The 24,386-nt window shown below is 35.3% G+C and overlaps 2 protein-coding genes across 2 annotated transcripts in view; one reads left to right on the top strand and one right to left on the bottom strand.

Annotated features, from left to right (window-relative positions):
* The window catches only part of LOC142337702 (AP-1 complex subunit mu-1-like), a 250,656-nt gene that overhangs the window by 105,427 nt on the left and 120,843 nt on the right, over nucleotides 1-24,386 (bottom strand). The gene's annotated exons all lie outside the window — the stretch shown is intronic.
* On the top strand, nucleotides 1,813-23,936 carry LOC142338448 (E3 ubiquitin-protein ligase RNF185-like). The gene is made up of 4 exons (XM_075388213.1): nucleotides 1,813-2,099; nucleotides 2,388-2,589; nucleotides 19,239-19,428; nucleotides 23,475-23,936. The coding sequence occupies exons 1-4, from the start codon at nucleotides 1,921-1,923 to the stop codon at nucleotides 23,567-23,569; spliced, it is 666 nt and encodes a 221-aa protein (XP_075244328.1). The 5' UTR covers nucleotides 1,813-1,920; the 3' UTR covers nucleotides 23,570-23,936.

The raw sequence follows: 24,386 nt of genomic DNA, 5'->3' as shown, positions 1-24,386 counted from the left end.
TAATGACTTCTGGTTATAGTTCGTTTGATTTTTGGGCTATGAGGGAAGCAATGCGTCTGATGAGTTTGTGTGTGATGGGCCTGGCTCCACCTGTGGTGGCAAATATCAAAGGTGAAAGTGATCCATGTTCAATGTCCACAATTGTCGATTTTTAAGGCGTTTTAAATTTTCATGCAGTAAGTGTGAATATTTGGTGTCTTTAATTGTGTTTGGGAGCATTCTGTTTGTGCGTAGCTGTCTTCAGGCGCTCTCTGTAGATCTCTTTCTTCATTCGGTCTTGCTCCAGAATTATGAGGTCGATGGGTGGTCGAGTGGTTCTGAAAGATTTTGGGAGTATGAATAGTTTCTACTGTAATCATCTGGTTGATTGATTACCAGCCCACCGTTTCTGACGGGGAGGGAGAGAACGCGTCTCGTTATCTCGTCTGGACTATCTCTGTTCGTCAAGGCTGGGATGAGCTTGTTGCTGATGATTTCTTCAGCATGGCGAAGAAAATCTGTTGTTTTAGGTGTGGTTATGGACAGAAACGTCATTTTATTCTGAGGTCCTTTGACGTAGCAGTAGTAGGCTGCGTGGGGTGATGACTTGCCAAAGTTTGAGAGTTTTTGAATTAGTTTCGTGTAGTCGTTGGTTTTGTGTTTCAAAAACTCCTGCATATCCTCGTCACTGCCAATAACTGATCCGAGAACTCGCGCACCATTGAGATTTAGGACATTGGTGCAAAAAGACCACAATAGTGGGCTATAATGGGAAAGACCTCATTTTTCTTAATGGTTTCTTGCTGTTGATTAGAATCGGCAATATTATTGAGGAATTAGGACGTATTATTTTAACGTATTAGGATCTATTCTGACCCCCCAGTGTTTTTTTATGACCCCCAGTTACAAATTATTTGTTATATTGCAGGTTACTATGTAAGAAAATAGCAAATGCGCCTGGGGATCATAAAAGATTTATGCTCACTAAGCGGGGGGAACAGAATAGATCCACGTATTAATCACTTGGAACATCAAGAATGGTTTTACTGAAGCGTGAACCCAACAGCCCATTTGCACGAAGGGTTATGGTAATTTGGTTTGCGAAGGTTTCTCCTCGCAAAATCTGAAGCCCGGGCTCCAGTTTGACATCGTCGCATACTTCTTCGAGTATGTTAGTCGCGTATATCATTCTGCTTGGCTTGCTATAGCCACCTTTTGGACAATGAAGAGCAGCGTTTTCAAGGTCATTAAATGCTTCTCCGGATGCACAGGTTAATGGGCGTTCTTACAGGGTCCTACACTGTATCGGAGGGCTATTCTATCTCTAATTGAATCAAAATTGAATGGTTTCAACGTCAGTGATCAGCCAGTACGATGCTCCGCTTTCCTTTGCTAGATCTAGGGAGACGTCTCGTTTTCATCAGTGAGATCATTGTTGTTCATTTCTCACGAGCCTGTTGCTGTTTTTCTGATTTATTATAATAATAACAAAGGCTTTAGGAAAATCCAACCGGGTTAATCTCCCGGCAAAATGAGTTGTTCGGTCAGTTAACAAAGTTCGTTCTCAAAGTTAAGTTTCTTCAAGTCTCGACAATTTGTGCATCCATATAGCAGTCTCCAAGTGCATATATCATTTTCTCTTTATTTCAACTAGGAGTACTTACTGTATAACCAGAGTAATTTCTGCTTATGTTGTTGATCCAGTAGTATGTCACGTTTGAAGTTCTTGCAGGTGTTAGTCAATTAACATGCTCGAATTTTCTCAGGCTAAAGTTAAATTTTAACTACCAATCAATTTTTGCAGTCAAATCCAATTGACAAATTCAAATCCTTGGACCTATGTGGGCTTGAATCTATTTCAAGGAAGAGATGTAATATAGAAGCAGAACCGCTTTTCACTTGCTTCCTGTCGCGTCAACTGGACATATTTAATATTGAGTGATGGAGCCTGGTACCTCATCGTCCTCGCGGTATCGAGGCTCCCCTAATGATGGCGAGGGTACAAGTAGCGCAGGAACCGAGCCAACTTCAGGTGGAACCGGAGCAAGCAATTTTGACTGCAATATTTGCCTTGAGACTGCATCTAACGCAGTTGTCAGTATGTGTGGACATTTATTCTGGTCAGTATCTGAGCGTTGAGTCATTTTGCTCTTAACGTCACAGCAGCAAAGTGTTGTGATGCATCTGTGTGATGCCTCAAATTTGATGCATCTGTCAATTGAAAAAGAAAAGAACAAGGTTCAAAAAGGTTCTTCAGGGCTATAACTTTCCTTAGAGTTACAATTTTTAGAGTTAGAGATGATTTCAAATTTTCCTTCGATTTTCTACCGAGGTAGGAAAGTGCGATAGGAAAGCAGTGTTCCAAACGTTTGCAATGTAATTTTTGTTCCAATGTAATTTTTGTCCAGCTGGCCTTGTTTGCACCAATGGCTGGAGACAAGACCTACCCGTAAGCTGTGCCCAGTTTGTAAGGCAGGAATCAGTAAGGAGACTGTCGTCCCTCTATATGGCAGAGGAGCTCAGTCTGCAGATGGAAGTGCGCCCCAAGATCCTCGAGAGAAAGTACCTCCAAGGCCTCAGGGTCATCGCGCCGAACCTGTTGACACTGGAGTTAGTGCAATAGTTCTCGATCATTTTTGTGAAGTATTTCTCGATCATAAACAAGTATTTGATAGTCATGTGATAATTATTGCTAATTAATAGCCGCCTCAGCTTCTCAGCCGGCTATTATAGCGCTCCTATTTTTTGATAGCCGCACAGCGATAGCTGGGGCTGTTATTGGTCTTCTCTCGGTTTTTTACATTTCAAACAATTTAAATTGTATTGGGGTGCTGTCTTTTTAAAGATCTGTTCACATTTTCATGATTTTTGAAGTCATGATTTTTGGAGTAGTGATTTTGGTCACGTCGAAACAGGAAGTGGTGCCAAAAAGCGAGTGGTTTTGTGGAGTGAAATTTTTTCGCTCTAATTTTCAAGTAGAGTGAGAAATCGGAGTTTGAACAAAAATCCGCTTTCGCTATTGGTTTTTTGTTCACATGCGGCAATCTCACTTTGATTTTTACTGTTTTTCCGATTTTTTGGATCGGGTTTTTTTTCTAAATGGTTTTCCCAATCCATTACTAGTTCATTCTAGGCCTGGTTTTTTGTTTGAACCAAATTTCCATTTCTCGTTAGTGGTTTTTTGTTCACATGCGGCATTTTGGTATTAATTTTCTGTTTTAAAGTTTTTGTGATCTGATTTTTTTAGGAATGGTTTTTCCAATTCACTCAGTCCGTTCTAGTTCTAGTTACTTGTTTAGTCAATAAAAATTCTTTGAATTGTACTTCAGGACTTGTCCTGCTATGTTTTATTTCGTCGTCAAGATTTTTGTTACGACCATATGACGTCACAACCACTTGTTGTTCATTCGTTCATGCAATTTCAACTAAAGCGCATGCGTGACGTCATTTTTCGCTCTTAGTGGAGCGAGTTTTCTTGTTCATTCGCGTGATTAAATTTTTGGTCACACCTTACCTCAATCTCAAAAATGACTTCCTCACTTTGAAATTGACTTTTTGTTACTTTAATTCAAAGGGACAAGTTCAAGTGAATGTGTCACTCTAAATGAAGGTTATTTAAGAACAACTGATAGAGGCAGCAATAACTTATACAGATTCCTAATCAAAATATAACATCTCAGCCTTCAGTGAAAAGACTTTTTATTGGTTTGTCTTTTTTTATACTGCAGATCTACAAAGCTAATGCGGCTACTTCATTGAGCCGGACCTGTCGACACGAGTTAGTGCAATAGTTCTCGATCATTTTTGTGAAAAACAAAGGCTCTCTATTTCAAAAGGACTTGCTAGTTTTTTTTGATAATTTTTGCTACTTAATAGCCGCCTCAGCTTCTCAGCAGTTAATTATAGCGCTCCTATTTTTAATAGCCGCCCAGCGATAGCTGGGGCTGTTATTGGTCTTCTCTCGGTTTTATACATTTCAAACAATTTAAATTGTATTGGGGTGCTATCTTTTTAAAGATCTGTTTACATTTTCATGATTTTTGAAGTCATGATTTTTGGAGTAGTGATTTTGGTCACGTCGAAACAGGAAGTGGTGCCAAAAAGCGAGTGGTTTTGCGGAGTGAAATTTTTTCGCTCTAATTTTCAAGTAAAGTGAGAAATCGGAGTTTGAACAAAAATCCGCTCTGGCTATTGGTTTTTTGTTCACATGCGGCAATTTCAATTTGATTTTTACTCTTTTTCCGATTTTTTGGATCGGGTTTTTTTCTAAATGGTTTTCCCAATCCATTACTAGTTCATTCTAGGCCTGGTTTTTTGTTTGAACCAAATTTCCATTTCTCGCTAGTGGTTTTTTGTTCACATGTGGCATTTTGGTATTAATTTTCTGTTTTAAAGTTTTTGTGATCTGATTTTTTTAGGAATGGTTTTTCCAATTCACTCAGTCCGTTCTAGGTCTAGTTACTTGTTTAGTCAATAAAAATTCTTTGAATTGTACTTCAGGACTTGTCCTGCTATGTTTTTTTATTTAGTCGTCAAGATTTTTGTTACGACCATATGACGTCACAACCACTTGTTGTTCATTCGTTCATGCAATTTCAACTGAAGCGCATGCGTGAGGTCATTTTTCGCTCTTAGGGGAGCGAGTTTTCTTGTTCATTCGCGTGATTAAATTTTTGGTCACACCTTACCTCGCTCTCAAAAATGACTTCCTCACTTTGAAATTGACTTTTTGTTACTTTAATTCAAAGGGACAAGTTCAAGTGAATGTGTCACTCTAAATGAAGGTTATTTAAGAACAACTGATAGAGGCAGCAATAACTTATACAGATTCCTAATCAAACATCTCAGCCTTCAGTGAAAAGACTTTTTATTGGTTTGTCTTTTTTATACTGCAGATCTACAAAGCTAATGCGGCTACTTCATCGAGCCGGACCTGTCGACACGAGTTAGTGCAATAGTTCTCGATCATTTTTGTGAAAAACAAAGGCTCTCTATTTCAAAAACACTTACTAGTTTTTTTTGATACTTTTTGCTACTTAATAGCCGCCTCAGCTTCTCAGCAGGCAATTATAGCGCTCCTATTTTTAATAGCCGCCCAGCGATAGCTGGGGCTGTTATTGGTCTTCTCTTGGTTTTTTACATTTCAAACAATTTAAATTGTATTGGGGTGCTGTCTTTTTAAAGATCTGTTCACATTTTCATGATTTTTGAAGTCATGATTTTTGGAGTAGTGATTTTGGTCACGTCGAAAAAGGAAGTGGAGCCAAAAAACCGTTGGTTTTGCGGCTTGAAATTTTTTCGCTCTAATTTTAACGAAGAGTGAGGAAACGAAGTTTGAACAAAAATCCGCTCTCTCGCTATTGGTTTTGTTCACATGCGGCAATTTCACATTGATTTTTACTGTTTTTGATTTTTTGGATCGGGTTTTCTAAATGGTTTTCCCAATCCATTCGTTTTTCATTCTAGGCCTGGTTTTTTGTTTGAACCAAATTTCCATTTCTGGCTAGTGGTTTTTTTGTTCACATGCGGCATTTTGGTATTGATTTTCTGTTTTAAAGTTTTTTATCTGATTTTTAAGAAATGGTTTTTCCAATTCACTCATAGTCCGTTCTAGGTCTAGTTATTTGTTTAGTCAATGAAAATTCTTTGAATTGTACGTCAGGACTTGTCCTGCTCTGTTTTTTTTATTTCGTCGTCAAGGTTTTTGTTACGACCATATGACGTCACAACCACTTTTTGTTCATTCTTTCATGCAATTTCAACTGAAGCGCATGCGTGGCGTCATTTTTCGATTTTAGTGGAGCGAGATTTCTTGTTCATTCACGTGATTAAATTTTTGGTCGCACGTGACGTACCTCACTCTCAAATATGATTTCCTCACTTTGAAATTGACTTTTTGTTTAATTCAAAGAGATAGATCAAGTGAATGTGTCACTCTAAATGAAGGTTATTTAAGAACAACTGATAGAGGCAGCAATAACTTATACAGATTCCTAATCAAAATATAACATCTCAGCCTTCAGTGAAAAGACTTTTTATTGGTTTGTCTTTTTTTATACTGCAGATCTACAAAGCTATTGCGGCTACTTCATCGAGCCGGACCTGTCGACACGAGTTAGTGCAATAGTTCTCGATCATTTTTGTGAAAAACAAAGGCTCTCTATTTCAAAAGGACTTGCTAGTTTTTTTTGATAATTTTTGCTACTTAATAGCCGCCTCAGCTTCTCAGCCAGCTATTATTGCGCTCCTATTTTTTAATAGCCGCACAGCGATAGCTGGGACTATTATTGGTCTTCTCTTGGTTTTTTACATTTCAGAAAATTCGAAATGTATTGGGGTGCTGTCTTTTTAAAGATCTGTTCACATTTTCATGATTTTTGAAGTCAAAGTGGGGTAGTGATTTTGGTCACGCCGAAACAGGAAGTGGAGCCAAAAAACCGTTGGTTTTGCGGCTTGAAATTTTTTCGCTCTAATTTTAACGAAGAGTGAGGAAACGAAGTTTGAACAAAAATCCGCTCTCTCGCTATTGGTTTTGTTCACATGCGGCAATTTCACATTGATTTTTACTGTTTTTCTGATTTTTTTGATCGGGTTTTCTAAATGGTTTTCCCAATCCATTCGTTTTTCATTCCAGGCCTGGTTTTTTGTTTGATCCAAATTTCCATTTCTCGCTATTGGTTTTTTGTGCACATGCGGCATTTTGGTATTGATTTTTTTGTTTTAAAGTTTTTTATCTGATTTATTTTTAAAAATGTTTTTTCCATTTCACTCATAGTCCGTTCTAGGTCTAGTTATTTGTTTAGTCAATGAAAATTCTTTGAATTGTACGTCAGGACTTGTCCTGCTATTTTATTTTTATTCCGTCGTCAAGATGTTTGTTACAACCATATGACGTCACAACCAGTTTTTGTTCATTCTTCCATGCAATTTCAACTGAAGCGCATGCGTGGCGTCATTTTTCGATTTTAGTGGAGCGAGTTTTCTTGTTCATTCACGTGATTAAATTTTTGGTCGCACGTGACGTGCCTCACTCTCAAAAATGATTTCCTCACTTTGAAATTGACTTTTTGTTATTTTATTTCAGAGATAAGATTAAGTGAATGTGTCACTCTAAATGAAGAGGTTTTTTAAGAGCAGCTGATAGAGGCAGCAATAAATTATACAGTTTCTTAATCAAAATATAACATCTCAGCCTTCAATGAAAAACTGTTTTTGGTGTCTTTTGTACTGTTTTTTATGCTGCAGATCTACGAAGCTATTGCGGCTATTTCATCGAGCCGAACCTCTCGATACTGGAGTTAGTGCAAAATTTCTCGATCATTTTTGTGAAAAACAAATGCTCTCTACTTCAAAAGGATTTGCTAGTTTTTTCAAAATTATTGCTAATTAATAGCCGCCTCAGCCTCCCAGCCGGCTATTATAGCGCTCCTATTTTTTAATAGCCGCACAGCGATTGCTGGGGCTATTATTGGTCTTTTCTTGATTTTTTACATTTCAAAGAATTTGAATTGTATTGGGGTGCTGTCTCTTAAAGATCTGTTCACATTTTCATGATTTTTGAAGTCAAATTGGAGTAGTGATTTTGGTCACGCCGAAACAGAAAGTGGAGCCAAAAAGCGAGTGGTTTTGCGGCGTGAAATTTTTTCGCTCTAGATTTAAAGTAGAGTGAGAAAAGGGAGTTTGAACAAAAATCCGCTCTCTCGCTATTGGTTTTTGTTCACATGCGGCAATTTCACTTCGATTTTTACTGTTTCTCTGATTTTTTGGATCGGGTTTTTTCTAAATGGTTTTCCCAATCCATTCATTTTTCATTCTAGGCCTGGTTTTTTGTTTGAACCAAATTTCAATTTCTCGCTAGTGGTTTTCGTTCACATGCGGCATTTTGGTATTAATTTTCTGTTTTAAAGTTTTTGTGATCTGATTTTTTTTAGGAATGGTTTTTCCAATTCACTCAGTCCGTTCTAGGTCTAGTTACTTGTTTAGTCAATAAAAATTCTTTGAATTGTACGTCAGGACTTGTCCTGCTATGTTTTTTATTTCGTCGTCAAGATTTTAAGACCATATGACGTCACAACCACTTTTTTCATTCGTTCATGCAATTTCAACTGAAGCGCATGCGTGACGTCATTTTTCGCTTTAAGTAGAGCGAGTTTTCTTGTCCATTCGCGTGATAAATTTTTTGGTCTCACGTGACGTACCTCACTCTCAAAAATGATTTTTTCGCTTTCAAATTGACTTTTTGTTATTTTAATTCAAAGAGATAGATCAAGTGAATGTGTCACTCTAAATGAAGGTTATTTAAGAACAACTGATAGAGGCAGCAATTGCTTATACAGATTCCTAATCAACATATAACATCTCAGCCTTCAGTGAAAAGACTTTTGATTGGTTTATCTTTTTTTATACTGCGCATCTACGAAGCTATTGCGGCTATTTTCTGGCAATCTGCCAGCTATGTTTTAAAGGCCAAAGAATTTGAATTGTATTGGGGCGCTGTCTTTTTTTCAGATCTGTTCACACATTTTCATGATTTTTGAAGTTGAAGTGGGGTAGTGTTTTTGGTCACGCCGAAACAGGAAGCGGAGCGAAAAAGCGAGTGGTTTTGCGGTGTGAAATTTTTTCGCTCTAGTTTTAGAGTATAGTATGAAAACGGAGTTTGAACAAAAATCCGCTCTCTCGCTATTGGTTTTTTGTTCACATGCTGCAATTTCACTTTGATTTTTACTGTTTTCGATTTTCCGGATCGTTTTTCTAAATGACTTTTCCAATCCATTCATAGTTCATTCTAGGCCTAGATTTTTTGTTTGAACCAAATTTTTATTTCTCGCCAGTGGTTTTTTTGTTCACATGCGGCATTTTGACAATTTCTGTTTTTTTAAAATTTTTTGATCTGATTTTCTAGAAATGGTTTTTTTCCCAATTCGCTCACAGTACTTTCTAGGTCTAGTTTTTTGTTTATCAATGAAAATTCTTTGAATTGTACGTCAGGACTTGTCCTGCTATGTTTTTTACTTCGTGGGATAAAAATTTTTCGCATTACCTCATTTTGCCGCCTTTTCGACATCTTGCGTGAAATCTTTTTGACTTCTCTAGCCTATTTTCACTCTTCTCTCATTCTGCTAAAAGTGTTTTTGGACAGCTGTAGCTCAGATTGCAATTCAAAATGAACAGAGTTAGTATAAAAAAAAACGAAATCAGAAATAGAAACGGGATAAACCTATAAAGCCCGATTTTAGATGCCCGTTACTCGAACTTTGTTCTTAGTTACCATCTCTAATGCTTATTGGTATTGATACGAGCCCCTGTGTGGTCTCACTACGAAACAGGAGCATGTTCAGCTCCAAAATGACATCAAAATAGTTCGCACTTTAAAATTATTTGTAAATAAATCATTTTTTCGCTAGTTTCTTTCTCATCTTGCAATCCCAATCTTGATTATGGGAATCAACGGCGGCTGTTTTCCGGCAATCTGCCGGGTATGTTTATTAGCCGCAAAGCAATAGCTGGGGCTATTATTGGCCTTATCTTTGTTTTTAATTGCTCTCGAACAAAGCTTGAAGCAATTATTTACAATGGAAAGAATTTGAATTGTATTGGGGCGCTGTCTTAAGATCTGTTCACAGATTTCATGATTTTTGAAGTATATTGGAAGTGACGAATTTGGTCACGCCGAAACGAAGTAGAGAGAAAAACCAAACGGTTTTGCGATGTGAAATTTTTTCACACTAAAAGTAGAATGTGAAAACTGTTGAATAAAAAAAAATCTCGCTGGTGGTTTCTTGTACACATGCGGCAAATCACTTTGATTTTTACTTTTTCAATTGCTTTCAGACGAAGTTTGTAGCAAATATATTAGTCCTGTGGTTCTTTTTATGCCATTTTTCAAAAGATTTTTTGTCTGACCTTTTACACATAAGTAGGTATGGCCCGGAGGGTATTAATTGCTCATAGAGCCATTTGCCTTACTAGACCTTAAGTACGCAAGTACCCGAAACTGTGTTGGATACATAAATGCATGGTGTGGAGGGCAGTTCTTTACCCGCTCCCCACACTTCACCCCCGCCCCTCCCCGCACATTTAGCCTCTTTCGCCCCCGCCCGCATCCCGGCGCAGCGTTCTGCCCATAACCAAACGTGCTAACGTCATCAAGATCTTTTTACGACCATATGAAGTCACAAACAATTCATGCGTTTTATTCATTGGTTCATGCATTTCCGACTCAATTGCGTGCCTGACGTCATTTTTCGTTCTTAATGGAGCAGGTTTTTTCTTTCGCGTGATTAAGTTCTTGTTGACTTACCTCACTCTCAAAGTGACTTTTCTTACCTATTAGGTCAAGTGAGAGAGTGTTACTCTAATTGAAGTTTTTTAAGAGCAGCCAATGGAAGCAGCATTAAGTTATACAGATTCCTAATCAAAATATAACGTCTCAGCATTTAATGAGATGAAAAAGTTTCTTCTTTGTTCTTTACTATCTTTTGAGACTGCAGATATACGAAGCTACCGCGTTTTTCTGGCAAAATGCTATCAATGTTAGCTAATAGAAGTTAATCCAATTTTCCGACATCAGTTTTGAGAATGAATTGTGACTCCTCAAAATTGAATGCAGTGACTAAGTTCGAGTTAAAAATTAAGCGCTTGTAAATGCAATTTGCTGCGTAAATCAAAATCCAACCAAAGTTTTGATTAAAAATGCCTCAGCAGACTTAAATTGAATTGAGTAATGAGCTTTCAATACTTACAAACACCATCGAGGACATGCGAAAAAAGTTAAAGAAAAAAAACGAAATCGTACAAGAACAGAAACAATTAATCGACAATTAAGCTCAAACGATCTCAACAAAAGCATGTTTTGTCGGATATTTACGGGACCAGAACAGTTCGCTATTGGAATACTTAATGGGTCACAATATTCAAAACTCGACTAATTTTTTTGAGCCGTCGGAACCAAAGTTTTTTTTCCAAAATTTATTAACAGAAACACTAACCATCTTATAATTTCAGACAGCATATACAAAAATATATGGCAGTCTGATATTTTTTATGATACTAGGATTCTTTATCCCTCTGCAACAATTATTGATTTGGGACAAACAGTCGAACAGTATTCGTCAGGAGCAAAAGTTCAATCACTCATTTTTCATGCCGGTCATAATAGTATGGATAAGGCTGTTTCGGGGGTGGCCGCAGCATCTATTATGCGAAACTGTTACAAAAGCAATGAAAAAGTTGAAACCTCACCGAGTTCCACCTTTTGGAATTCTACAAGTTAAGAGTGGTCTTTATGGGCGTGAATAATTATGGGAGTTCAATAAGCAAATGGGAAATATCGCTTTGGAGTTAAATGGACAAAAGTAGAGGTTTTAAAATGCAACATAACAACATCGGAAATATCTAATGACGGTGTTCACTTAAATCTGGCTGGGTACAAAAAATTGTCAGAGTATTCGGAACTATTATCAGCAGCATATTGCTCTATCACAAAACAACATTTTACTGCGACAGATTCAGCGTTTTTAATCAATCCTTTGGTTGTGTGACTTATTGTTTTTTGTCAGCAAAAAATGAGCATTTCCAAACTAATAATTTTTGATTTTTACTTAGCACGTCAAATAAAAAAATTTATATATTCGGTTATGTCACACAACCAAAATCTTGATCATTTTAATGTGAAAATTAGGTTCCGCTTGTTTCGTATTTTGAATGTTTGCTTTTTTGAGTCCTTATGGTTAGAAATATCTGGTCTATCGGTTAAAATCCTAATTAATGCTTCGTATTGTCCAAATAAAAACTTCGGTAACTATTTCATTGACGAATCAACATCAGAAACTTCCTCAGCGTACTCAATCACTGACGAAGTTTTGCTTTTTCGAGATTATGATTTCAATTATTTCAACAAACTAGAATCAACTTTATCGGATGAATTTGCGAGTAATTCAGGACTTACTTTATCAAACACAGAAAAACTAACACGAGCCACCAGCCAAGGCGTAACGCTAATCGATCATGGGTATTCCACCAAAAATCAAATTCAAGAGGTTCAGATTTTTCCCCATCAGTTGAAACGGATCTCTTGACTGTTTTTTACACTACCAAGTTTCTTGTTGAACCTAGAAATAGGAAGCAAAAGTTTTAGCAGTAGAAACAAAAGAAAGTTCGATGCAAATAAGTTTAGTCTTGACCTTTCAAATCAGGACTGGATTTACTTATATCAATGTGAAGATGGAAATGGCATGTACAATGTTTTCATAAACGTTTTCAGTACTACTCAGAGTTGCACGCCCCACTTATGAAAAGTTTTCAACCAGAAAGAAAAATTGCTGAAAAACCTTGGCTAACAAAAGAGCTGAAAGAAATCACGGAAAAGCAAAGACTTTTTAATATCTGGAAAAAGAGCCCATCGGAGCAAGCGCATACCAGTTTCAAATATCAGAGAAATGTGGTTAATAGGCGTTTGAAAACAACCCAAAACAAGTTTTGAAAACAATTTTTTAATGAATTACCAATAAGCAAAGAACATGGAGTTTCATCAGGAGAAAAATTGGCAAAGAAAGGGATCGTCTTAATATGGACAAACAAGTCGATGGTGAAAGAGAAGTAGAAAATGAACTTGATATTGCCAACTGTTTCAAAAGAAGTTTTCAAAAATAAGGCTTATACAATGAACAAAATGTGAGCGCTCCAAATATTTCTCACATGGAAGTTAGGGAATAGTTTTGCTTCAGAACAGTCACACTAAAGGAACTCTATGATGCCATGGAATCACTCGACAACAAAAAGTCTCCGGGTCCAGGCATTTTTAATGCTTGGGCGATCAAGGCAGCAAAGTTTACAATCACAACCGATTTGCAGTTCGTTTTTAACACATGCATTAGTCAAAACATTTTTCCAGAAGATTTGATATTTGCTTTCATTACACCGGTATACAAAAAGCGGATGTAAAATTTTATGAGAACTCTAGGCCTATCTCAATTACTCAACTCTTTGAGCTCATACTTCTCAATCGTATTAACAAATTTCTACAAAAAGAAAAAAATTTGAACGGTACAGTTTGGATTTCAAAAACATAGGTTTTCACAGATGCTGTTTTACACTTGATCGAAGCATTAAAAGAAGACTATGATAACATTGAAATTGAGTTTGTTGTTTTTATTGATCTAGTTGAAGCATTTAATTCAATATCGCACGAAATTTTTCAAAGAGATTGAAGCCTACGGTTTTTCAGAAAGTGCAGTTGTTTTATTTGCTTCATTTCTTAAAAACAGACAGCAGTGTGTTAAGATAAATGATGCTTACTCACAATGATTGGAAACAAATCATGGTGTTCCTCAGGGAATATTTTTAGGGCCAGTAGTCTACATTAATGATTTTCGAGAAAAGGTACAAGGAAAATTCGACATAATTCAATTCGCTGATGACACAAATTTCCATTTTAGCAGAAACAAGTTTGTCGAACTGGAAAAACGTGTTTATGAAATAATGGAGAAAACATAATTATCTAAAGCAAAACAAATTAATCATGAAAAGCGGTAAAAATGAACTTCTTTGCGTCTCGAAAGAAAATGAAAAAAGAATTGGCAAAGAAAGGGAGTGTCTCGTTATAGACAAACTAGTCGACGGTGAAAAAGAAGTAGAAAAAGAACTTGATATTGCAAATTGTCTCAATAGAAGTTTTCAAAAAATAGGCTTATACAATGGACAATATGTGAGCGCTCCAAATATTTCTCTCATAGAAGTTAGGGAAAAATTTTGCTTCAGAACAGTTACACTAAAGGAACTATATGATGCCATCGATTCACTCGACAACAATAGGTCTCCGGGTCCAGGAGTTTTTAATGCTTGGGCAATCAAGGCAGCAAAGCTTCCAATCGGAATCCATTTGCAATTTGTTTTTAACACATGCATTAGTCAAATTTTTTTCCCGGAAAATTAAAAAATTGCTTTCATTAGTCCGGTCTACAAAAACGGGGACGTAACAATTTGCGAGAACTATAGGCCTATCTCAATTACTCCAATGTTTGCAAAACTCTTTGAGCGTATACTTCTCAATCAGGTTAACAAATTTATACAAAAAAAAAATTTTGAACGGTACACAGTTTGGATTTCAAAAACATAAGTCTTCTACAAATGCTGTTTTACACTTAATCGAAGCATTACAAGAAAACTATGATATCTTAAAAATTTCAGTTGCTGTTTTTGTTGATCTAGCTAAAGCATTTAAATCAATTTTGCACAAAATTTTTCTCAAAAAAATTGAAGCTTACGGTTTTTCAGAGAGTGCAGTTGAATTATTTGCTTCATTTCTTAAAAACAGACAGCAGTGTGTTAAGATAAATGATGTTTACTCAGAATGGTTGGAAACAAATCATGGTGTTCCACAGGGAGCGGTTTTAGGGCCACTAGTTTTTCTTCTCTATATTAATGATTTTCGAGAAAAGGTTCAAGGAAACTTCGACATAATTCAATTTGCTGATACACAAGTTTCCCTTTTAGCAGAAACAATGTCAGCGAACTGGAAAAATGTGTTTCTGAAATACTGGAGAAAACAGATAATTATCTAAAGCAAAACAAATTAACCATGAATACAGGTAAAACTGAACTTCTTTGCGTCTCGAAGGAACATGAAAATCTTGATCCAACAGTTTTTTGGGGACAAGAAATTAAGCACAAAATCACTGCAGATACTTGGGTATAATGATTGATTCGAATTTAAAATTTCATGTACAACTCAACAAAGTCCTATCAAATATGGCCTCAGCGATTAGATCCATACACCTTATACGTTATCAGTTACCTCTGAAAGCACGATTGATGCTATTCTAATCCCGAGTCCTTTTTCATTTAACTTTCAGTGCTCTTTTTTTCAGAACTTGAATTTCTCTGCAATGCAGTCAATTAATTGACAAATCAATTGGGGAAATAAAGTTTGCTATATGAGAAAAACGTTTGAGAAATCTAGAGATCTTTTTTAAAATCTTATATTTTGCCTGCAGAATTTTTAAGAAGACAGATGAATGTTTCAAAACTTAGGAATGATATTTCATTACTAAAATCAGACGGCACTGAGTTTTTTTCTAAGTGGTAATGTCTTAGTAAGAAAAAACAAGAACTTAACATCTAATTCTAGCAAGTCGATCATTACAAAAAAGAAGCATCCAAAAAAGTCGAATTATCAGAGATCACGCTCACAGTTTAAACGCATGTTAAAACAGAATCTGTTTTTCAAAGCAATTCAAACTTGTACCGTTGGAAAGGAACGTTGGTGGCTTGGGAAGTTATTACCTTTAAAAAAAACGGAACCACCTTATTTTGATTTTTTTTACAATTGTACTAATTTTGTATATACCATTTGAAACTTGTAATATTTAACCCCTGGGTTACATTTTCAATTTACTTCTTTAAAAAAATGAATAAAGGAAATGAAGATAAACATCATATCAAAAAGCAGCATTTTTTAAGATTTTAGTCAGATATAAAGCACCTGAACCCAAGGGATAAATTGATGTGAGTTAAGTTAACTTACCCGTTTCATCAAAGATTTGCTTGTTGATTTGAAAGACTAATTTACACTTACAGCCAAGAGTCAAGAATGCAAAGAATTCAGCGCGTCATTGTGTTTGCATAGCTTTCTTTGCCTGGATGACAGGGGGTGCGAAGAAGACAAAAAAGATCATTTTGTATATCTCACAAGTATGTCGGGAGAGGTTGTGGACACTTCAGCGGATTGTTTTCTCATAAGTTCAACTTGTTTGAAAGGAATACAAATTGAAATTTCTAATTAGGTCATTTGAATGATTGAACACTTTTACTAATGGGCTCTGAACTAGATATCCCGCCTGAATCACTCTGCACAGATACCGAAAACTATAGAGTCAAATCAACAACAAGGCTCTGAGGACACAGAAAGCGAAATTCATTTACTAGTTTCTTCACTGTATTCACAAAAAAAGAATTTATGAGTATCAAGATAAAATTTGCAACAAAGCTTCACTCACTAACTTGAGAGCAATGCAAATTGAAGTATCGTTACTTCTTTCGGTAACAAAGGCTCCGTCTTAAAACTGAAAAGATAAACAATTGAATCTAATTAGGCTAATGCAACGGTTTCGATTGGTTAATATTCTGCAAAAAATTCCGATTTTTGGCCTTTATGAACTCTACACGGAATACAAAGTTGGTAAAAAAATGATTGTTCTATGCCATGCTTCATATTTTTTTCCATTTTAATCACTGTAGCTCTCCAGTTTCTTTTTAATAGCCGCACAGCGATAGCTGGGGCTATTATTGGCCTTCTCTTGGTTTTTTACAATTCAAAGAATTTGAATTGTATTGGAGCGCTCTTTTTTTTACGACTCGAAGAGGAGTATTGGAGAAGTCCTTTTTTTTTAATCAATTTTATTGGAGTGATTTTTGAAGCGGGAAATGAAACGCGTGAAAAAATTTAGAGTGATTTTGGCGCTGAACAAAAGTGAAGAGCGGAGCGAAAAGAGAGTGGTTTTTGTTCATACCGCTGTTTTTGAGAGAGCGAGAAATTGATGTGAAAAAAATTTTTCTAAGCAAGCGAAATTTTTTTTGTTCACGTGCGGCATTTTAAAGCAGTTTTTTTTTCATTTATTTTGGTTAAGAGGTTTGGTTATGATTTTATTTTAATTAGTAGTGGTTGAAGTAAGGGCTGGTAACGGCTGGTTTCAGTAGTGGTTTGAAGGTTTCTGGAAATTCATATGAATTTTATGATAATTCGGAGGTTTTTAATGTATTTTGCTGATTTTCGGGCTAATTTTTGCATTTTTTTGACGATTATTTTGTTTTACTGGCTCAAATGGGTATTGAAGAAACCCCTTCTACTTGAGACAATTTATGATAACAATTGGTTGCAGTTTTGTGGGTAAGAATCATTTTTCTGTTGAGAAATATGACAAAAACATGGCGAAAATTTAATTATTTTTCTTAATTTTTTTGCAGTTTTTCGTTTTTTTTTTCTGTTTTTAGCTAAGTTTCTTTGCGTATTATGACTTGCCTTTTGTTTTGCGAGCATCTGGATACCCTATTGGCTGAAGGGAATTTTCTTTGGATTTATATGTTTTTTGAAATATTAAAAAATTCAGTAACTTTTTCCAGTTTTTCAGTGAAAGTTGTTTTTAGAGCTTTTTTTCATATTTTAGCCTAAAGTATTTTTTCAAAATTCACATAACTGGTTTTTTAAGTACTACTTGTTTTGATGAAGTTATTCTGGCAGAGATCGTTTTTTCGGGATCTCAATTTATAACAAAATTTGATCAGATTTTTTATCATATTTTAACAGATTTGATTTTATTGTTTTTACTTTTTTGTTTCATGACTTTGTTTCATGATAGTCATTAATTAGTGAAGGCACGTTTTGCTTGATGAGTAGTTGGAGGGCGTTTAAATGGATTTTCACTTCGAGTCGTTTCCGGAATTTTTCCGGCTATGTTTTTTTTAAGATCTATCTGTTCACACATTTTCATGATTTTTGAAGTCAAATTGGAGTAGTGATTTTGGTCACGCCGAAACAGGAAGTGGAGCGAAAAAGCGAGTGGTTTTGCGGCGTGAAATTTTTTCGCTCTAATTTTAAAGTAGAGTGAGAAAACGGTGTTTGAACAAAAATTCGGTTTCTCGGTAGTGATTTTTTGTTCACATGCGGCAATTTCACTCTGATTTTTACGGTTTTTTCGATTTTTTGGATCGGATATTTTTCTAAATGGTTTTCCCAATCCATTCACAGCTCTTTCTAGGCCTAGTTTTTTGTTTGAATTAAATTTTAATTTTTTCGACAGTAGTTTTTTTGTTCACATGCGGCATTTTGACATTGATTTTTTGTTTTTTTTTTGTTTTTTTATCTGATTTTTTTAAATGGTTTTCTCAATTCACTGATATTCCATTCTAGGTCTAGTTTTTTTTGTTTAGTCAATGAAAATTCTTTGAATTGTACGTCAGGACTTGTCCTGCTATGTTTTTTTATTTCGTCGTCATGATTTTTGTTACGACCATATGACGTCACAGCCACTTTTTGTTCATTCGTTCATGCAATTTCAACTGAATTGCATGTGTGACGTCATTTTTCGCTCTTAGTGGAGCGAGTTCTTTTGTTCATGCGCGTGATTAAATTTTTGGGTCACACTTGACTTACCTCACTCTCAAAAATGACTTCCTCACTTTGAAATTTGACTTTTATTTACTTTAATTCAAAGAGATAAGGTCAAATGGGTGTGTGTCACTCTAAATGAAAGTTATTTGAGATCAGCTAATAGAGGCAGCAATAACTTTACAGATTTTTAATCAAAATATAACAGATCAGCCGTCAATGAAAAGACGAATTTTTTGGTCTGTCTTTTTTACTGTTTTTTTAGACTGCCGATCTACGAATCTATTGCGGCTATTTTCTGGCAATCTGCCAGCTATGTTTTGACTTTCAAGTTGGATTACCTGTATCCTTAAGCCTCATTTTGATTCAGACCGTATGTTTTGCGTTCCTTTTATATCTGACAATAATCTTTTCATTGGTCTTCAAATAAGCGCAATGAATGAGTTAAAACATTCCTGGCGTCAAGCGGAAGCAAGCCCAAGGCTTTTTGGGACCTTTCTTTGCAGAATTAGTCCACGCATTGAAGTTTCTATGCCACTGAAAAGGCCTACATCGAACTTCTGTACCAAATCTTTTGCTCAATTCTGATAGGAATAGCTTGCTTAAAATTGTTCATCTGGTTCTCAAGTAATCGATTCTTAATTTTGACTGCCTGTTCATTGGGTGAGACGAAACATAAGTTTATTAAGGATCCACCCTTTCATTGAGTGTCAAAACGATCAGCAAAACTTCGCTGCAATTAGACAAAAAAATTTTCCAGGCATAGTTATTCTTTGCTGCTCACGGTGAACATTTCGGGTAATTGTTAGTGATCCTCGTGTTGCAAATAATGAGACAGCTTGATATGTACTTGTTGAATACTCGGTTATCTACAAGTGCGGATACTCGATCCCGTATTTCGCCCACTGCCCTTTTTCAACTTGTTTCTGCAAAAAAATTAATTTTAATTTAAGAATATCTTACTGGCAATAACTATGAGTATTAGGAACTGACTATATCACTGACTTCTGCAGTGCAACATTTTGTCAAATTCAAATTTATTTATTTCATAGACCAACTTAAAAAACCCATAAAGTAAAAGTTGGGAGTAAGCAACGGTATTATAATTGTGCTTTCAGCACCTTAAATATTTTTTGAAATGTTTGCTTGTGTATAGAACTACTCGCCATTTGGAGGCTTTGGTGGTGATGGGGGAGGTGGCTTCCATATGTCATTTGGCATCGGAGCTTTCCCATTCGGCTTCTTCATGTCCAATTTTAACCTCAATGGGGCCGGAGGAGGGGCTCCTAATACTACTAATGGAGTCAACGGAGGAGGGGGAGCAACTGGACCAAATCAAGCTCCACGTTAGTATAACTGTTCCGACCCCACTTGTGGGGGGAGGAACTATATACTCAAATGGGTTTTTTTTTGTTCAGACAATTTTGGCCGATCGATATATTCATCGCAGAGAAATGTGAGTGGTATCATTAAAAAGCACGTCTAGCGAAGAATTCGAAACTAAAGATTTTTTTGAATTTTGTTTTCTCGAGGAGTTATCGAGGATTGAAGTTTTGTGTGAACACGTGATATTTTGTTCAGTTTTTGTGTAATTTTTCTTCAAATTAAGTTCTTTTTTATAAAAAATATTGATTCAAAATTACATTTCAGCCACAAACTGAATCAATTATGAGTTCCTAATAGACGAAAGACGATAAAAAAGACTAGTTCTGGTCTCATAGGGAATTTTACTGTCACAAAAAATTCGAAATCTATTTGAGAGCTCTTTTTTTAGAAAACTGATTTTTCATATTTTCATTTTTTTTTGTTTTCTTGAGTCCCCCAGAGAATAGTCCTTTTTCATATCGAGGTTCCCTTATTTACAAACCTGATTTACAGTCTAATGAATCCCAATGAACAAAATATTTCGTTTTCAAGGAATCGCTTCTTTTTTTTGTTTTGGACTCAGAGTTTTCGTTATGTTAAATGAAATTTTGATTTTCTTTTTGAGGTTTTACTAAATTTTCGAGTCCTATGGCATAGACAACTGGCATAGTCATTGACTAAATGTGCAATAGCTTTTGTGATGAGCATTATGAGAAACTATCTAGAGGTTTGAGTGGACAGCTAATAGCTGTTAAGACTTTAAAAATGGTTTTCCGAGAAATTTTTTTAATATTAACCGATCAAACACTTAGTTTCGTGAATTCTAAGTCAGTCTAAGTAATGACAGAACCCTCTTCCTTTCTACTGCAACCAAGAATAATCTGGTTAACGGTTTTATCTTCTAACTATTTTTATATGGCTTCAATTCCTCAAGATTTTTAATTTTTTCGTATTTTTGGTTCCTCTTGAAATCTTATGACATTATCCTGATATTGATATCTCCCATCTGCTTAGAGAAAGCGTTCAATGAATCATGAATAAATTTTTCAGAGAAAAACTTTTGTTTAAATTGCTTCGACACTTTCTTCTCGCACTTCTTTTACAGAATTTTAGGTTTTCGCTTGTATTTGTTGTTGTTTGCATAGTCATAAGACTTCTTGTGATGTCTTATTGATTACCTATGCATGATAAATATCCTTGTCCGCCAATTGAGGCATAACTTAGCATAATTATTCACTTCTGATGAAAGCTATTGAACTTGGCTGTTAAGACTTTAAAAAATGACTTTTCGAGAAGTTTTAACATTAATCGATATGGAACTTATATTTGCGAACTGTAAATCAGTTTCAGTAATGACGGGACCCTTTATTTTCTGAATCCAAAGTTAACCTAGTAAGCGGTTTTATCTTCTAACTTTTGGTTTTATGACTTCGATGCACCAGTTTTTATATTGGAAAATTTTTTCGTAAATATGTTTCCTTTTGGAATCTTAACACATTGTCTTAATATTGATATTTGCATTGACCTAGAGAAGAGGTTCATTAAATCATACATACAGTTTTCAATGAAAAGGTTATGTTTTAAATGGCTTCGACACTTTCTTCTCGCACTTTTCTACATTATTTTTGGATTTTGCCTGTATTTGTTGTTGTTTTCCTAGTCATTGACTCATTGTAAGGTCTTTTTGATGACTTATGAATGACAGACATCCTTGCCGTCTCATCGACTAATAATTCAGCGTATTTATTAGCTTCCATTGACAGCTATTGAATTTAATGGCGTGGATACTATGGTTTTCTCAAAACTTTCGTGGCTTTAATGTATTTGTTCTTGTTTGTTGATTTATTGGAGTCACAAAGTTAAAAAGAATCCAATTCTAAAATTAGAGCATTTTTTTCTTTATTTTTTTATTGGCTTCCACACTTTTCTCGCTCAATTTTTTTTTGAGTTTGCTGTTTTTGCCTGTTTCTTTTACTCTTAATGTATCCGTAAAATGCTGACCGGTCTCATAAGCTTGTAATTTAGGATTGAATGAATGATTTTACCCAAAGCAGTCAGTTTATAGCGAATAATCTTAAAGTTTTTGACATTACACATTTTTAAAATTTTCAAGGATTTTTCAATTTTTTCGGTTTTTGATCTTTTCGTCAACTTGTAAATTATTCTCACCATTGAGAGGTCCCATACATTTCCTTGTATTTTAAAAATTTAAATATTTACTGATATTATGATGTAACTTTTGTTTTGTTTAGGACAATGTGCATTATCATAACAAGTTATGTGAGTGGTGTATTTGTATTTCTTTTTCTCTTGCTTTAGCACAATCGCGTAATAACAGATACCAATGATTTTCAAATGTGGCCCAATTGAACTTATTTATTCATTCAGAATAATTTTAGCTAAAATAATGTAAATTGAAATAAAAATCCTAATATTCAAAATAATAGCTAATGATTTTAATGGCTTCACTAATTTGTGTTTTCGCAATGTTTGTAATTTGTTTAGACTTAATTAGTCTAAGAAATGGCAGGTCCTACTGGTTTCGTTTTGACTTTTTAGTAATTTTATCAGGAACTATTTCGTTAAAAGCTAATGATTTTAAGACTTTTGAATTTATTTGGTTTAAAAAATTTGATTGATTTTTGAGTTTCGCCTCATTATTTCTTCTTTTCGTCAACTTGTTACCTAGTCTTATTAAGGAACAATCCCATCTGCTGTGTAGTTAAAAGAGAGAAAATTTGTTTAATTAGGGTTTTGTCTGATTGTAATTAGACGTTGTTACTAGGTGCTTTTAAATTTAGATGAGTTTTTGCCATGAAATTTTTGCTTTTGTTGTTGCTGTTTTTTTTTCTCGTAATCTTTTTAATGGCAGATTTTGTAATGAGTCATCATGGCATTATTTAATTCAATTATTAATAGCCGCCCTCATTTTCTCAGCCGGCTATTATAGCGCTCCTATTTTTTTTTTTACTTCGTCGAACTTTTTTTCGCTTTACCATTTTGCCGCTTTTTCAGCATTTTGCGTGAAATCTTTTTGACTTCTCTTGGCTAGTTCTCTCTCCTCTCATTCTGCTAAAAGTGATTTTGAACATCAGTTGCTCAGCAAAGCATTTCAAAATGAACAGAGTCAGAATAAAAAATTGAAGTCAGAAATAGAAACGGGATAAACCCATAAAGCCCAATTTTAGATGCCCGCTATTTGAACGTCGTTCCTATAAGTCTTAGTTACCATCTCTTATGCTTATTGGTATTGATACTTGCCCCTGTAGCCTCTCTCTAAGAAACAGAAGTATGTTCAACGACGAAATGCCATCAATATAAATCGGACGTAAAAATGTTTTTGTACAAAATCTTTTTTTTTCGATATCTTCTTTTCTTTCAATACCAATCATGCTTATTGGAATCAGCGGCGGCTATTTTCCGGCAATCTGCCGGGTATGTTTAGTTGGTTGTGTAACGATTTTTTTAAAACTGAAACATCTATTTTTGATTATCTTTTTGCCAAAAATGTAAGTCGAAAGACAGTTAAGTCAAAAATGTGGATGAGCGCGGGGCGGAACATCATGTGCGAACGCACATTAATGAGCCTCCTTGTAAAACAAATCGATACAACTTTAAAGTTATCTTCGTTTTCTTTAAACGTGATTGTCTATGAGCGCAATTTAAGAGATGTTAACCCACAACAGGGTGGTCCAGTTGTCAAGAAGGCATGCACAAGAAACGGAAAACATTTCAGCTTGAGAATTCGTCGATGCTGATGACAACTCGCACGTTTATTGAAAGCCGCTTTAACTTTGTAAGCAGTAGCAGCAAAACCGATCCTGTGCAGTTCTAGAAATTACCGAAAGCAAAGTTTTCATTGGAAGCCAATAGTTTGATGGGCCGCGAGATATTTGTACTTATAGTACAATAAATGCCTGGTTTTGCTTGACTTAGCCTTGTTTTAATCCATGAACTCCATACTTCAGAACATGATAGGAAAGAAAAATAACTCTAACTCTTGTCGAAATAAATTGGATTGTTTTAGCGAGTGGAACTCCGCAGCATGAAGAAGAGCAGTTTCTAGCAAAGATATTTCTCTGGGTAGCCCTCATGTTTGGTCTCTGGCTTCTCATATCTTAAAGTTGCACCCATTTTACAATATGCCCCTGGGACTCAATTTACGCTTTACCCGCTCAGTCAGACATTCGTAGATTGACATAGATTCTCCAGCTGTTGAACATCATTAGTACCCTCATCGTCTACAATTTTTGGCTTTTTTCATATTCCTAATCACACTAGCACAATGTATTCCCTTGCAGCCGCGCATCATAAACGGCACCTCCAAACGACCAAGTGTAGTCAGAGTTTTTGACAAATATAGTCTTATCTTATGATGCTTAAGAAGGACTATGGGTCAATGTATATGTATGAATCTGAATATACTCCGAATTCCCTAAATTGTTATGCTTTTAAAGTTTAGAAGTTTAGTTTATTGTTCAATTCTAAACGTTTTTAATAGCCGCGAAGCCATAGCTGAGTCTATTATTGGCCTTTTCTTGGTTTTTTTAAAATTCAGTTTGAATTGTATTGGGGCGCTGTCTTTTTTGCGACTCGAAGAGGTTAAGACTTTTTTTACCGGAAGTACTATTCGTTCACACGGCGTTTTGACCTAAAAGCTAAAGAGAAAAATTGCCGTGTTAACTAAGTTTTTCTCAGCGAGAGAAGTTCTTTGATCATGCGCTTCTATCAGTGAATGGCTTTTCGACTTTGAAAAGTGTTTTTTTTACAGAATGCCGCGTATAGATAACCATTTTTAGCCGTATTTTTTTCCATTTGGCTCAATTTTTTAACTTGTAATTTGGTTTTTTGTAGAAATAGTTTTGATTGATGCTACATTAACATGTAATTTTCTGAAATTGATACTACAAAGTTTTTTGGAGTCTAACAATTTTCAAGC

The sequence above is a fragment of the Convolutriloba macropyga genome, chromosome 4 (assembly GCF_964194025.1).
Source record: "Convolutriloba macropyga chromosome 4, txConMacr16.3, whole genome shotgun sequence".
Lineage (NCBI taxonomy): Eukaryota > Metazoa > Xenacoelomorpha > Acoela > Convolutidae > Convolutriloba > Convolutriloba macropyga.
The sequence above is the reverse complement of the archived record's forward strand: the minus strand, read 5'-3'. Positions and strand labels throughout refer to the sequence as shown.